The sequence below is a fragment of the Vipera ursinii genome, assembly GCF_947247035.1.
Source record: "Vipera ursinii genome assembly, chromosome: 1".
Classification (NCBI taxonomy): Eukaryota; Metazoa; Chordata; class Lepidosauria; order Squamata; family Viperidae; genus Vipera; species Vipera ursinii.
The window spans coordinates 286,877,669-286,891,333 of record NC_139512.1 but is presented as its reverse complement, the minus strand read 5'-3'; the positions used below and the strand labels follow the sequence as shown (position 1 = coordinate 286,891,333).

At 38.1% G+C, this 13,665-nt stretch overlaps 1 protein-coding gene across 1 annotated transcript in view; it reads right to left on the bottom strand.

Annotated features, from left to right (window-relative positions):
• The window catches only part of RYR2 (ryanodine receptor 2), a 329,037-nt gene extending 315,793 nt beyond the window's left edge, over positions 1-13,244 (bottom strand). The window contains exon 1 of the mRNA XM_083349904.1: positions 12,784-13,244. Within this exon, the coding sequence (XP_083206030.1) occupies positions 12,784-12,831 (48 nt within the window). The 5' untranslated portion in view covers positions 12,832-13,244. The remainder of the gene's footprint in view (positions 1-12,783) is intronic.
• Between the last annotated feature and the right edge of the window lie 421 nt (positions 13,245-13,665).

Below are 13,665 nucleotides of genomic sequence, written 5' to 3'. Positions count from 1 at the left end.
ATCACATCTCCATCAAGTGATTGGACAACCATTTATGTGAAATAGTATAGGGTCTCCTGCTCAAGCAGAGGGTTGGACTAGAAGACTTTCAAGGTTCCTTCCAACTCTATTATTCTATGTTCCATGAAATCTTTCAAAAGCTATCTCTTAATTATTCTGGTTATTTTTACCACCAACATTTGCTCCATGTATTGGTGAGGTCAATTTATTATCATCTTCCTCTTTACATAGTAATAACTATGGTCTGGACTCTGACTGGGCAGTATCTGACGAGAGGAAAACGATGAGTTTGGCCGAGAACATTTGGGAAGAGTTTGATCCTGTGACTCCGGATAAAGTGGACAGGATCATGGGGAAATTAAGTGCCGCCACGTGTTTGTTGGACCCATGTCCCTCCTGGCTGGTCTATGCCTCTCGGGAGGTTACACGAGGTTGGATCCTAGCAGTTATCAATGCCTCACTAAGTGAATCCAGTCCTGAACAAGTGGTTGTACATGTCTTGGGTGTCACTTAATTCCAAACAGCAACAAAAAATTTAAAATAATATAAACAAGAAACATCTACTACCTGCACCATACACTGATAGTAGATCAATCCTCAGTGTCCCCAATGAAGAGCCATGTCTTTAAAGCCCTTTGGAAGTCCAACAAGGTTTGGGTTTCCAGCTTTTGAAAATTACTCACTTTTTAAAAAATTCCAAGGTAGGCAAAAACCAGCTGTTAAAATAATTTTCATTCCAAATACATGTTTTCCTCTTTAAATACCCGTTGTAGGGGAAAACACATTTTACTAAATGGCAGAAAATAGCATATTACTTCAAATTATTTCTTTAATAATTAGACATTTTGTAAAGATGAGGAAAGTACTCAGAAATTGCCGTGTGAATAGGTATGGGAAAGGGAAAGTTGGCAGGGTATAAATGTTGATGGCATGGAACTGTTCCTATATAGAGAAATAAGTGATTTAGTTAGGTGGATCTTATGTGGTTTGAAAGTAGGTAAGAAAAAAAGATCTGCTATAAAGGCATTGTATAAGTTTTGGACCTTTGTTTTATAATCTAATCCTGGAGATAATTTCTTGTCTTTTGGCATCACCTGTGACATCCACTTGTGACTCTGCCAACAAATCTCTCAAAATTCCAAATAAGTTCACCAGAGAGACCACTACTAAGCCAAACAAATCAATGGAAAATCCTATCCATATAACACAAATGCACATTTTACTAAGAATGCCATTTCTATCCCCAAATTCATAGAGAAATAAGCTTCAGCTAATAAAAGCCAATGTAAGGCATCAAGGTGAAAAAAATCCTAGGATTGTTTCCATTCAAATCTAGGATTGTTTCCATTCACACAATGTGAACAGTTTTAATATTACTTTTGAAGAAAAACAAGACAGAAACTGAGATGAGCTCAGTTTCTTAAGTTCCAACAATGTGTATACATGATTTGAAATAATTAATGTTTTAAAAATCTGGAGGAGGGGAAGTTACAAAGGTAATATGAAAGGGTTGGTGAACTAGTATCACTTTCCCCATAATCAATAAATGGCCTACAAAACTGTGGGTCTGTGGCATCTGAAAAAAGTAACCATTATCTAAACTCAGGGAGTACTAATTACTGTAAATGTACCCAGGAAGTAATTAGCAGCATCCTCAGAATCTTAATAGTAAAACACACTGCTCCTTTGGGGAATGTATGTGTGATGCTTGACACATGTAGAAAAGATGTGAAATTTGCACTGCCATCCTATTTTTATCAGACTGAATCTCTTTACATCCCTTTGGCAGACACCACTGGATAAAATATTATTGCTTCAAGTCACAAGACTGTCAATTCTGTGTATCTTTGCATAACCGCTACAGAATGCTTCACTGGCAATCCTACTGGATATAGTGCCAGACTATGCACATGCAAACAGCCTTTGAAGGAACCAGGCAAAATTTTCCAAAATCATATTTATATAAATGCAACTACAATTAAACAGATCCTTATGGAATACTTTATCAAATGCTTTCTTAAGATCAATTATTCCGAATCATTCTATCTACTAAGGAAGCTGCCTGAACAAAACATAAGTCTGACAAGATTATTCTTAACATATTCATACCAACTTCTAATAATAACTACATTCTTCTCAAGATCAATATTTATGAATGGCTCTAGGATCTTCCTAATTACAGATGTCAGATTTACTGGTCTTTAACTGCTCGTAGCTTCTTTTTTTGTTTTGAGGAAACATTTACCCTCCTCTAGTCATTTGTTAATTTGACAACTCAGGAAGTTCAGAATGCCCAAGGAGCTACTGATACAGTTCTACAGGGGAAATATTGAATCTGTCATTTGTACATCCAGACATTTGTACTGTCTGGTTTGGTACAGCATCCACACAAGACAGGTACAGACTTCAACAGATAGTTAGATCTGCAAAAAGAACTATTGAAACAGGCTACAATAAAACACTGGGTGTATCTTCTCCAGGAACCGGGGCAGTTGTAGCCATACAGTCACCTGGTTAATGACCTGTGTGACCCAGAAGGGCCCCAGGTACTTGGGACCTAACTTTTTGCAGGGCACCCTCAGCCGTAGGTATTTTATATTATATATTATATATTTATATTTATTAAATTTTTATACCGCCCTCCCGAAGGACTGAGGGCGGTGTACAGGGCAATAAATATCGAAATATACATACAAAAGTTAAAAAAGAATTAAATAATTATGCCCAATATAAAACGATGATTAAAACAATGTTAAAACCAAATCCAAACCCCAACCCCATCAGACCAGGCCGGATTGTTCAAATAAATAAGTTTTTAGATCGCGTCGGAAGAAGCGGTCAGGGGCCGTCCGGAGCTCAACCGGCAAGCGGTTCCATAGGTCTGGCGCGCCCACAGAGAACGCCCTCCCCCTGGGGGCCACCAATCGACATTCTCTGATCGGAGGCACCCTGAGGAGGCCCACTCTGTGGGAGTGCACTGGACGGAGGGAGGTTGACGCCAGCAGCAGGTGCTGCCGTAGGTAATCCGGACCCATGCCATGTAGGGCTTTAAAGGTCATTACCAGCACCTTGAATCTCACCCGGAAGGCAACTGGCAGCCAATGCAGCTCACGGAGCAGAGGTGTAACATGGGAGTATCGGGAAACCCCCAACACTACTCGCGCGGCTGCATTCTGCACCAGCTGAAGCCTCCGAGTGGTCCTCAAGGGCAGCCCCATGTAGAGAGCGTTTTGTTGAGAGATACACCTGGTCGTCCACCCAGAGAGGTTTTTGGGGCCTTCATTTCTTGTCAGCCTGTGCTTTTGTGCTTTCCTCTGCTTTTGCCAAAGCCCTTTTTACGTTACCACACACAATGTGTGTTATCCACTCTTGTGGCTGGCAGGGCGAAGGGTCCCCTTGGTTGTACTCAGGGATTGGGACGAAGTCCAGGCTGTGCACCACCCTGAAGGGGGCAAACCCGGTGCTACTGTGCACCGCGTTGTTGTATGCCACTTCTGCAAATGGCAGGTCGACCCAATTCTTCTGCTGATATGAGACGTAGCTCTGGAGATAACGCTCCACCATCGCATTTGCACATTCCAGCCTACCTTCCATTGAGGACCTACATACTGCGCAGGTCAGAAAGAAGCTGAGGAGATATCTATAGACCCTTCACATCCTGGACATAAACTATTTCAACTCCTCCACTTGGGACACCGCTACAGAGCATTGAATGCCAAAGCAACTAGACACAGAGACAGTTTTTTTCCTCATGCCATAGCTCAGTTGAACACTTTATTTCCATAGTTCTGTCTTCTAAGTATATTACTATGTAGCACAGCTATATTACTTTATCCTTATAATCTATTCCACCACCTTCTCTATTGGTATCAATATTATGATTATTATCCTTTGTAATTATGATTGTTACTTTGTTGTTTTGTATGTACATTGAGAGCTTATGCACCAGACAGAAATTCCTTGGACAATCAACCTATTCTATTCCTATTCCTATTCCTATTCCTATTCCTATTCTATTCATCAATGTCCTAAGATGCACTGAAGGGAAATAACTTGCCCTGGAAACTTCATATTATTTAGAATCAGTAAGCTTTCCCTTTGATTCTATCAAAGGTTCTACCTCTTCTTCAGCTTATTACTGTTGTCCATACTATATAGCCTCTTTTTACAGATGGTAGAGCCAAAATAATTTTGCCTTTTCTCTGTTCCCTGTTACTTTTACCATCTTCACTGAGCAACTCACATATTTTTTCTTGTTTTAAATTTATCTGATAAATCCCCTCTTCTTGTCCATTGTCAACCTCAGATCATTCCAGGCTTTAGATTTTTTTGACACCATCTCCACAAATCTGGACTACTTCTAAGTACTCTTTGTTAGTTATCTTTGTTAGTTACTTTCAATCTCATAATATAAACTTCAGAATTTTAGTAAGCTTCTTATGTAGCCGCAGTAGGTTCTTTTGTTATATTCTTTTTTTTCCTCTTATTGAATTTGCATTTATAAACTTTTAGGAACATCCACCTACCTTGGACTCCTTTAGCCATTACTTTTTTCCATCACAGAATCCTACTAATTGTTCTTTTATCAAGATTCATTTTCCTGAAGATCACAATATGGACATTTCATTTGATTATACTCAACTTTAATTTCTCTTGAAATGTAGAAATACAGCATCACATCACTTTCTTCCAAAGTTCCCACCTTTTCTAAGTACTGCTGTATCTTTCTACATTTTACAAGAAGAAAAAATGTCAGCAATATTGAAAAGGACTGTGCTTCAATTATCTGAATGGTTCTTATTTGGTGGAGTTCCTCTCCCAACAAACATCAAAATCATTAAACATTCCCATCCCATTTCAAATAAAGTTCTTTGAAAGCTTTATTTTGGAAAGGTTTGATCATATTTTATCTTTACTAAGTGCTAGTGGTGGACATCAATAATAATAGTGCTTTTATTCCTTGTTTCATTTACTTCTGTCTAAATGCTCTGAAGCATATCAGCAAGTTCATTCCCTTGAATTTCTTTGTAAATGAAATACACTGTGCAAATCCAACTCAGTTGATTGTTATTTTTTAAGAAGTTGCTTTGTTGTATTCCAAATTGACATACCAGCATAATCATATTTACCTTCCTGTACAAATTTTTTAAGCTCATCTTGTTTTATTCCCATATTGTGAATTAACAATGAAAGCTATTAATCTTATAAATGGATAATTTGCCATTGAGTGGTTTAATAGAACTTAATACACTTAATATATTTCTTATTCCAATAGGGCTCCAATCCCACAAGATGATGCTTGGAGTTGCTGTACCAACTTTGCCTATATTTAGATCACAAATGGGAATCAGGGGCTAAGGATGTCTGGATTAGAGAATATGCAGACATATTATTTATCATATACTTTTCACTGGACATGAATTACTGAATCTAAACGGGTAAGACACCTCATAAACTGGCAGATCCTCTGACACACATTCCTATTACTTGCAGCAATCAAGCATCAGCTTCTACAACATTCCTCTTTAACTTCTTGTATGTAGCAATTGTACTCATTCTACTCTCTTCTGCCACTCCACTGTATTGCCTCTTGGTCATGTTTGTCTCCTTGAGAGACTTAAAGTTGCTTCTGTTTGAGAATCCAAAATCTGTTTCTCAATTCTTCTACTGAAAAAAATTCTTCTAAATCTCTTATTTATAATTATAGCTCTCATCACTTGCCTTACTCCTCTATTGGTTATCTTCCATATAGCAAACTGTTTTCTCTGTCTATCAGGGTCTTTTTTTAGTACAAGTATAGCAACCTATTACTCCAATTTTACTTTTTCTCACAGTAGTGAGTTTGCATTTTGTTGCATATATAGATTTCATTCTTTTTGGGCATTAACACCTCCCTTTAAACCCTTCTGCCAAATTCCACTACCAAACCTCTAGCAGAACTCTCTTATTTCCTTGCTTGATGAAATTGTTCCCTAGAACTGGTTGTCTTTCATTTCTTCTATTGTCACTCTGGCAGCTTCTGTTTAGTCAGCTGGATACAATCTCTATAATTCACAATAGTAAATCAGCAAATCTGGATGTACTGTTGCATCACAAATCTGTTTTTATTGATTCCTTTTGTTGGAAGTCCACCATTAACATCCTATTAGTTATCCCTGGACTCACTGCCTACATTTTTGGTGTTTCAACTTATGTAACTATATTATACATTTCTAAATTATAAAGGTTACTAGGGTAAAATGCAAATCATACCAGTATGGAAAGAACCAGGCTGAGATAGACTGGTTTGTACACATTCATTTAAACAGCATTTCAGTCATACTCTAAAAATATAACCAGAATATTATTCTGATGCTTATTAAAAGACCGATTAAAAAAAGTTAGATCCACTCCCAAAACGTTTTTTGTACTATTTTAGGATAGGCTTACTAGTTTTCTCTTACTTTGAAAAAAATAGACAGCCATTAAGGGCATTTTGTAAGATTTTGGTATTGCTTTATTGTTGTCTGAAAGACTAGCATGTCTATGAAATGTACAGAAGCACTGGGAAACAAGTGAGCATTACAAATTATTAAACTGTGTAGACATCCAGTTAATCTGAATGAATGATGCACAATAATTCCACACTACGGTTCTTAGTATAAAAACAATCAGGTGTGCTGTCTGAAGCACTTTGACAAAAACCTATTTTGAACAAAGTGGAATTCAGATATATTTTTACAGATAGAAACATAGAAATGCACACAACAGTACAAATCCAAGTATCATCAAATGCTTAGCCTGCCTGGTGTTCATTTTCCTTTAAATTTTTATGATCATAAATTATAAAGTAGTTCCTGATCAAACAATAGCCTTTTAAAAACTTATTAAATGTTAAACATGTTAGCAAAGCAATGACTGTTACAAGTATATTTGACTGAAACATTAAACAACACTTTGATGAAAGATCATTAATGACATGAAAGAAATCAGTTTTTTGCTTCTAAATAAATATGTTTTATAGAAGGGGCCAAATATTACACTTAAGTTGATTCTTGCATCTTCATTCCTCTATTTAATTATCTTCAGTATTATTATCACTTTGGCTAGAATAAGGTTTAAAATTCTAATTGTTGTCCTCAGTGATGGTTCTAATGTTCCATTCAACACAGATGAGTCTGAATTTGTAGAGGAAATCTGTTTAGAAAAACATGGAACTCTGAAAGATTCATAAGCTATATAAAGTAATGCAGATGATTCTCTTGTCCCTTAAGATTTTAGCATGAGTGGGCAAATTTGAGTGACTGGGAATGCACTTTTAAGAAATATATTTTGGGGTATCTGAGATCAACAGTGATACAATGAAATCTAAGTGGGCATATCCAAAATAGGAATCTGAAACAAGCCTCAGTGATGTCACAGGCTCCAAGACATTATCACAGAACTGGTGTCAATTATAGAAATTCACTGTGGGATAAGAGTTCAAGTTAAAAAATCTTGAGACTACAATAAATTAACTCCTCCATCCTACTAATTACTATAGGTATTTGAAAAACATCCTCATACCTTCACTTGACCCACAAATGTCCTGCACACAAGACCAATTTAACTACTGAAGTTGTTTCTGTTGCATGTGTTTTGGTTAAGTAGGAAAGATCAAGCGATAAAACCAATGCTCTTAAAAATGTTTTAAAGAAAATATGGTCAAAATGCAACAAAACAACTGGGATTGTCTTTCACACAGAACAAAAGTAAAACACAATTTAATTAGTATACACAAATCACTTTATCCAGGACTTACGCACTAGACGATTCTCAGATACACTACATGGATAATCTCTTCAGCAGTGTCACCGTAAAGGCTGTGTTATATTAGCAGTTTGACAGACTTTCCAAAGATCTGTGTAGTATTTTCCAGAAGGGTTCACTTACAGAACACATATCAGTATAGCTTTTCTCACAAAATACAATATAGACCGCTCTGTATCTGTAGGAGAATTTCACTCTAATAGCCTTAGAAATCTAAATTATAAATAAGTAAACTTCAAAGTTCATACCAACAGTGACAATTTATCAGTTCATTTTGGAAAATACGGTAAGTAAAATAAACATATCTGAAAAATTACTTAATATGTTAAGAGTTACTTCATGTTATACATTATAGAGCCTGTAAGCTATTTATTTTATTAATAAAGAGAAAGAAAATTATTTAAATAAGCTTGATTCTGAAACTATGGTTTATTTTTTAACAATAAATATATAGTTATTACAAAGGCACTAGCAGTATTATTTTTCTGCATCACTCCCTCAATCGTCAGAAAAAGCACAGATACTCAAATTAAAATATAAATTTCAAATTACATGCAATCCTAACTATATTACACAAGCAGGATTCCAACTCGCACAAAGGAGGGTATATTCCTCTTTTCCTGAAACTTATTCTAGAGAACTCCTTAATCTTCTGGCTACAATTACATAAGCGTGCAGGGATTCAAGGAAGATGGGAGTAATAATGCATACCAGCATTCTGTTTTACTGGTCACACAACTTGGTTAAGTATTATAGATTCAATAATGTTCTTAACTAATGCATAGAAATGTGCACATTTGTCAATTTTAGAGCTTTTATTTGACTTAAAATTAAGTTTGTGTAACTTGTACTTTTATGCACATTATTTTAGTGTTGTTTAACATTTTTGTAAACATTTTCTTCTAACGTAATTCTTACAGATTCTAATATTGCAATATTATATTAAAATATTTAAATAATTTCAAATTTGTATATAAATTTTATTTATATACAGGTTTAAAACTGCAAAACTGAACAAATGTGAACTATACTAATTTCTTCCCCTCCTACTGAATTTAAAATGTATAAGTTTTAAGCAACCAATTTGGTATGGCTATGTTAAGCAAAAATAACGCTTTAAACATTCTAAAGCAGGTCATGAAAGAAACGTATATAATAGTTCAACTATTTAGTTATAGAAAACTTACAAACATTACATTTAATTTTATAGTGGATACCCACTTTCTTTAAATCAATCGAGATATTTTAAATGAACTATTTAAATTTTAAATAATGAATATACATGCAACTATTTAGAAAACAAAATCAGACCAGTGATTATATTATGATAAAAGGATCTGAGTCACAAATCTGAATCTTGGATATCTACAGTTCACCACATGCATTAAAAAAAGAAACAGATGACAATAAAGAACTGGGGGAAATCAGAGGCCGAGACAGAGAACAATAGAGTAAATCAACTCCTCCATAACACAAAATGAATATATGTACTATATACATGGGATAGAATTTACAAATACTGAATGAGTATTTTTCAAGTAATATTCTTTAATATACATAAAGTATACAAAATGTACAAAAGTAATTTTAAGACTTTTATCTATTTTACAAGCCAACTGGTGAAAAAGTAGAGGGGAAAAAACAGGTAAACATTATAACACTTCAAAATGTAGATTCTGCTTGGACATTTAATTGCATGTCTAGGTAAAAGTGAGAACATTATAGAATAAAATATTTCTAAATCTTGCATAATAATTAAATTTGTTCACACAAATTTAGTATCACTCTTTTATGAGTAGCAAACATTCTGTATTTTGAAATTCATATTCACTTATGTGACCTAAAAGATTTTTAACCAGAACAGGGTTATGGCTTAAAAATAAAAATGGCCAAAGGTAAACTAAACTAAACTAAAATTGAAAAGCAGGTGATTAACCAAAGCTCCTAAAATTAAATCATAGATTTGGAATTTTAAAATATACAAAGAGAAATAGAAACAAATCATATTCTATTGCAGTGTTGTCCACATGCTGATTTAAAATATTATTAAGCATTATTTTCCTGATATATTTCAAAGAATTAATGGGACACAAAAATAAATGGCAAGGCTAAAGAAAGGAAATAAACCAGCAGTTGTTCCATATCTTTTTGGAATTTACTTTTTATACAGCCCTGGATATTCTATATCAAAATCTTCCCAGTGTTTATAATTTGCCCTCTTCAAGGTCATTAACATTTCCAATGAAAACAGTCTGAGGATTTTAAAACAATAATCCCTGGCTAGGATTTCTAACCCTTTATTTCTAGCAAAATATGCATAATCTGAATGGTAGTTTATGTAACATGCTTTTATTCTCAAGTGCTATCACTTAGAACATTACTTTATATGTTCAAGCCATTAGCTGTGACTTGAACAGGACCACCTTATTCCTCCCCCACCAAATTCAAATATTGTAACTCCACATCAGGAATATTCTACTTATACTGAAACCTGCAAGACACCAGTTATTGCATGAACTTTCTAGAACATTTCGGCAAATTAAAGTAGTAGGAAACACAGCTCATCCTACATTTTTTCTATGTGTTCAGCAAATTTCTCAGGAAGTCATAGCTTCAGAAAACTTTTTAGTCTGATATCCATTCTGTTGACATCATACAATGACTGTAGAAGCACTTAAGAAAAATAGCCCCATGATCAAGCTAACAAGAATTGTTTTATTAGTACCTCCAATTACTGCAATATCTTGAGAAAATCCAACTACCATTAAGACAGCTTTGAAGGGGGGGGTCTCCTTCTTCATAGTTTCCCCACACCCACTTGTTATGATCAGATCTTATTACATAACAAATGCAATATTATTACACAAGGTGCTTCGATGGGAATTGAATTGAATAATCACATTAGTTCATGCAGGGATTTTTACAGAGATCCAGATTACTTCATCTTCCACTTGTAAATTGTTCATTTTCTCCCTGTTTTTTGTTATTTAACACACACTCTCTCACACACATACACACACACCCAAAAAAACTTATCAAGGACAAAAAGGTGAAACAGCTGAATCTAGTCATACTATTATACTAGGGCATCTCCTTCTAAAAGCACCCCAAATTTCTAATGACTCTAATAAATTCCAAAACTATATATTTGCATACCTTCTAAAACATGTTTCTACCAATTTGTTAAATTTACAGACATCAAAAAAATCACCTGTGATGTTTTTTTTACAAAAACCGATATTATTTAAAGGCATATGCTACAATAAGAATAACTGCAGTCCCAACACAGGACTGTTTGTGGTTCATTCATTTCAAATGCTTTCAGTTGAAGAATCCAAACTCCTCATACACAAAATCTGAAAGTCTCCTTTTTAACCCCTTCTTTTATTTGCTTTTGTCAGAAGATGAGGTATTGTTGCAGCTTTTGGCTCAGCATCGCTGCTTGGTAAAATATCTGCAGTACATAGAACAATTTTGTTTGGGGTGGGGGGGAGGGAGAAGGAGAAGAATATCCAAGGAAATACATTCAGCTGGAGTCCAATATTAAGCGATCTGCTCTTGGGCAGCTGCCATATATTTTCACAGGGTTGTTTTAACAGTAAAGCACTGAGGAATGAGAAGGGGGAAAAAAGGCATTGTGCAAGCTGTTTTCTGTTTCTCGCTCTTTAATGGGTTTTTTTTTCCCCTTGTGGAAGGGAATGAACCAAGGCGTCTTAGAAATCCCTGATAAAATCCCATGCGCCAGGCAGGACGACTGCAAAATAAAGGACTAGTTGGATCACTGGAAGCGTCCCAAGAAGTGACCGAGACCTCAGCGCGAGAAGAAAAAGAGTCGGTGCAGCGCCCTGCTAAGTCCCATCCCGCTACCCTCACTTGAGAGCGGAGGCCGTCCAAGGCAAAACCCCCAGTTCTTTATTGTCATCTCTGTTTCTTTTTTTTAATGCATGTGGTGAACTGTAGATATCCAAGATTCAGATTTGTGACTCAGGTCCTTTTATCATAATATAATCACTGGTCTGATTTTGTTTTCTAAATAGTTGCATGTATATTCATTATTTAAAATTTAAATAGTTCATTTCAAATATCTCGATTGATTTAAAGAAAGTGGGTATCCACTATAAAATTAAATGTAATGTTTGTAAGTTTTCTATAACTAAATAGTTGAACTATTATATACGCGGTGCAGGGTTTCTCGACGGGGAAGCAAGGGCAAGCATCCGACTGCCCTTTTATCCAGAGAGAGAGAAAGAGAGAGAGAGATCTATTTCAGAAGCCCATTGGGGGGAAAAAAATGCCCCATTCTCAAAGCATCGCCCCGGGGTGTTAACTCTACGGCAGCGTTTCCCAACCTTAGGAACTTGAAGATGCGTGGACTTCAACTCCCAGAATTCCCCAGCCAGCATAGCTGGCTGGGGAATTCTGGGAGTTGAAGTCCACGCATCTTCAAGTTCCTAAGGTTGGAAAACGCTGCTCTACGGGATCCTTACACCTGATTTAAGACACCGTGTTTTGTTTCTGAATATTGTGTAGCCCATCCGCCACTGCTCACTCTTTTAGACCAGGGGACGGCAGGGGCCATCAACTCCTCGCCAGGTTTCTGCTTACAGACCCCTCCCACAATATTGTCGACAGCCGGGGGGGGGAGGGAAAGGGAGAAGGGGACGTTTGCAGTTCCTCAGCATCCCCGCCTCGCCAAACGCCCGTCTCCCCAGGAATTCCCGAGCTGAGCCAGAGCGTTGGCCTTAATTCATCAACTCTCCAATGCAGCACCCCGAGATCACTGCCTGGTCTCCCCTCCCTCCACCACCACCACCACCACCACCACCCACCACCATCCCAACCTCGGCGCCGAGTCTCCCTGCTTAGCAATGCTTGGTGCCCGAGCCATCTGCTCCTAAGCCCCGGACCCTCAATCCCAGCCTACCAACAATGCGCTCCCCGCACTAAGGCGAGGGGAACGCGAAGCCCAAAGGAAAAGAGAAGCGAAGGGCTTACAGTTCGCAGGAACTGTATCTCGTCTTCCCCTTCGCCCGCTTCAGCCATGGCGCTCTCCCGCTCTCTTCTTTTCGCCTCTCGGGCGCTGCTGCCTCCGGTTCCCCTTGTCGGCCGGCGGTGTGGGGCAGCAGGAGGATTAGGGCACCCCTGCGGGAGGGAAGCAGAAGGAGGCGGGGGAGGACGGGGGGGGGGAAACCGCTGGCTGCAGCCGAGCGAGAGGCTCCCACGCCGAGCTGGACCTTTAGTAGGGAAAAGAAAGTGAGAGCCTCCCGGAGCCGGTCGACTAAGCCCCAATCCGCTCGAACGTGTCAACTCCCTCTCTGCAGCAGAACGGCAGCTCAGCCCGGCTTCCTTCGTGCAAGTGCCTGGGGAAGAACTAAAGTGGGGAGGGAAGAGAGGGCTGCGATTAAAGGGACTGCGGGGGTGGAGCTCCCGGTGGCTCCCCCACTACTGCAGGTGATCCGCAGCCGGCTCTTCCCTGCAAAAGCAAACCTGAAGCGCAGCGCCGCTCTCTGGCCGTTCGTTGGCTCGCTCGCTGGCGCGCGCCCGCGCGCGCGCTTCCAAAACCACTCCCTCCACACCCTGGCGCGCCGAAGGCGTGGAAGACAGACGCGCGCCAGGCGCAGAGAAGAACTGCATGTTGACGTGCAGCGGAGGAAGAGGACGAGAGGGACGGGCAGGGGGCGAGCGTGGCCGGCCTTCGACGGAGCGGTCCATCCCTTAGGGAGGAGACCCGAGGTGGGATGCAAAAAAAAAAAAAAAAAGCTCCGCAAACCGATTAGCAGTGTTGTCGTAAAGCCACGTGACAGGTAGAAACCCGTTAGGCAAAGCTTTCTGCTGCTTACTGCGTTTTATTTATTTATTTTATTTATTTTATTGGAT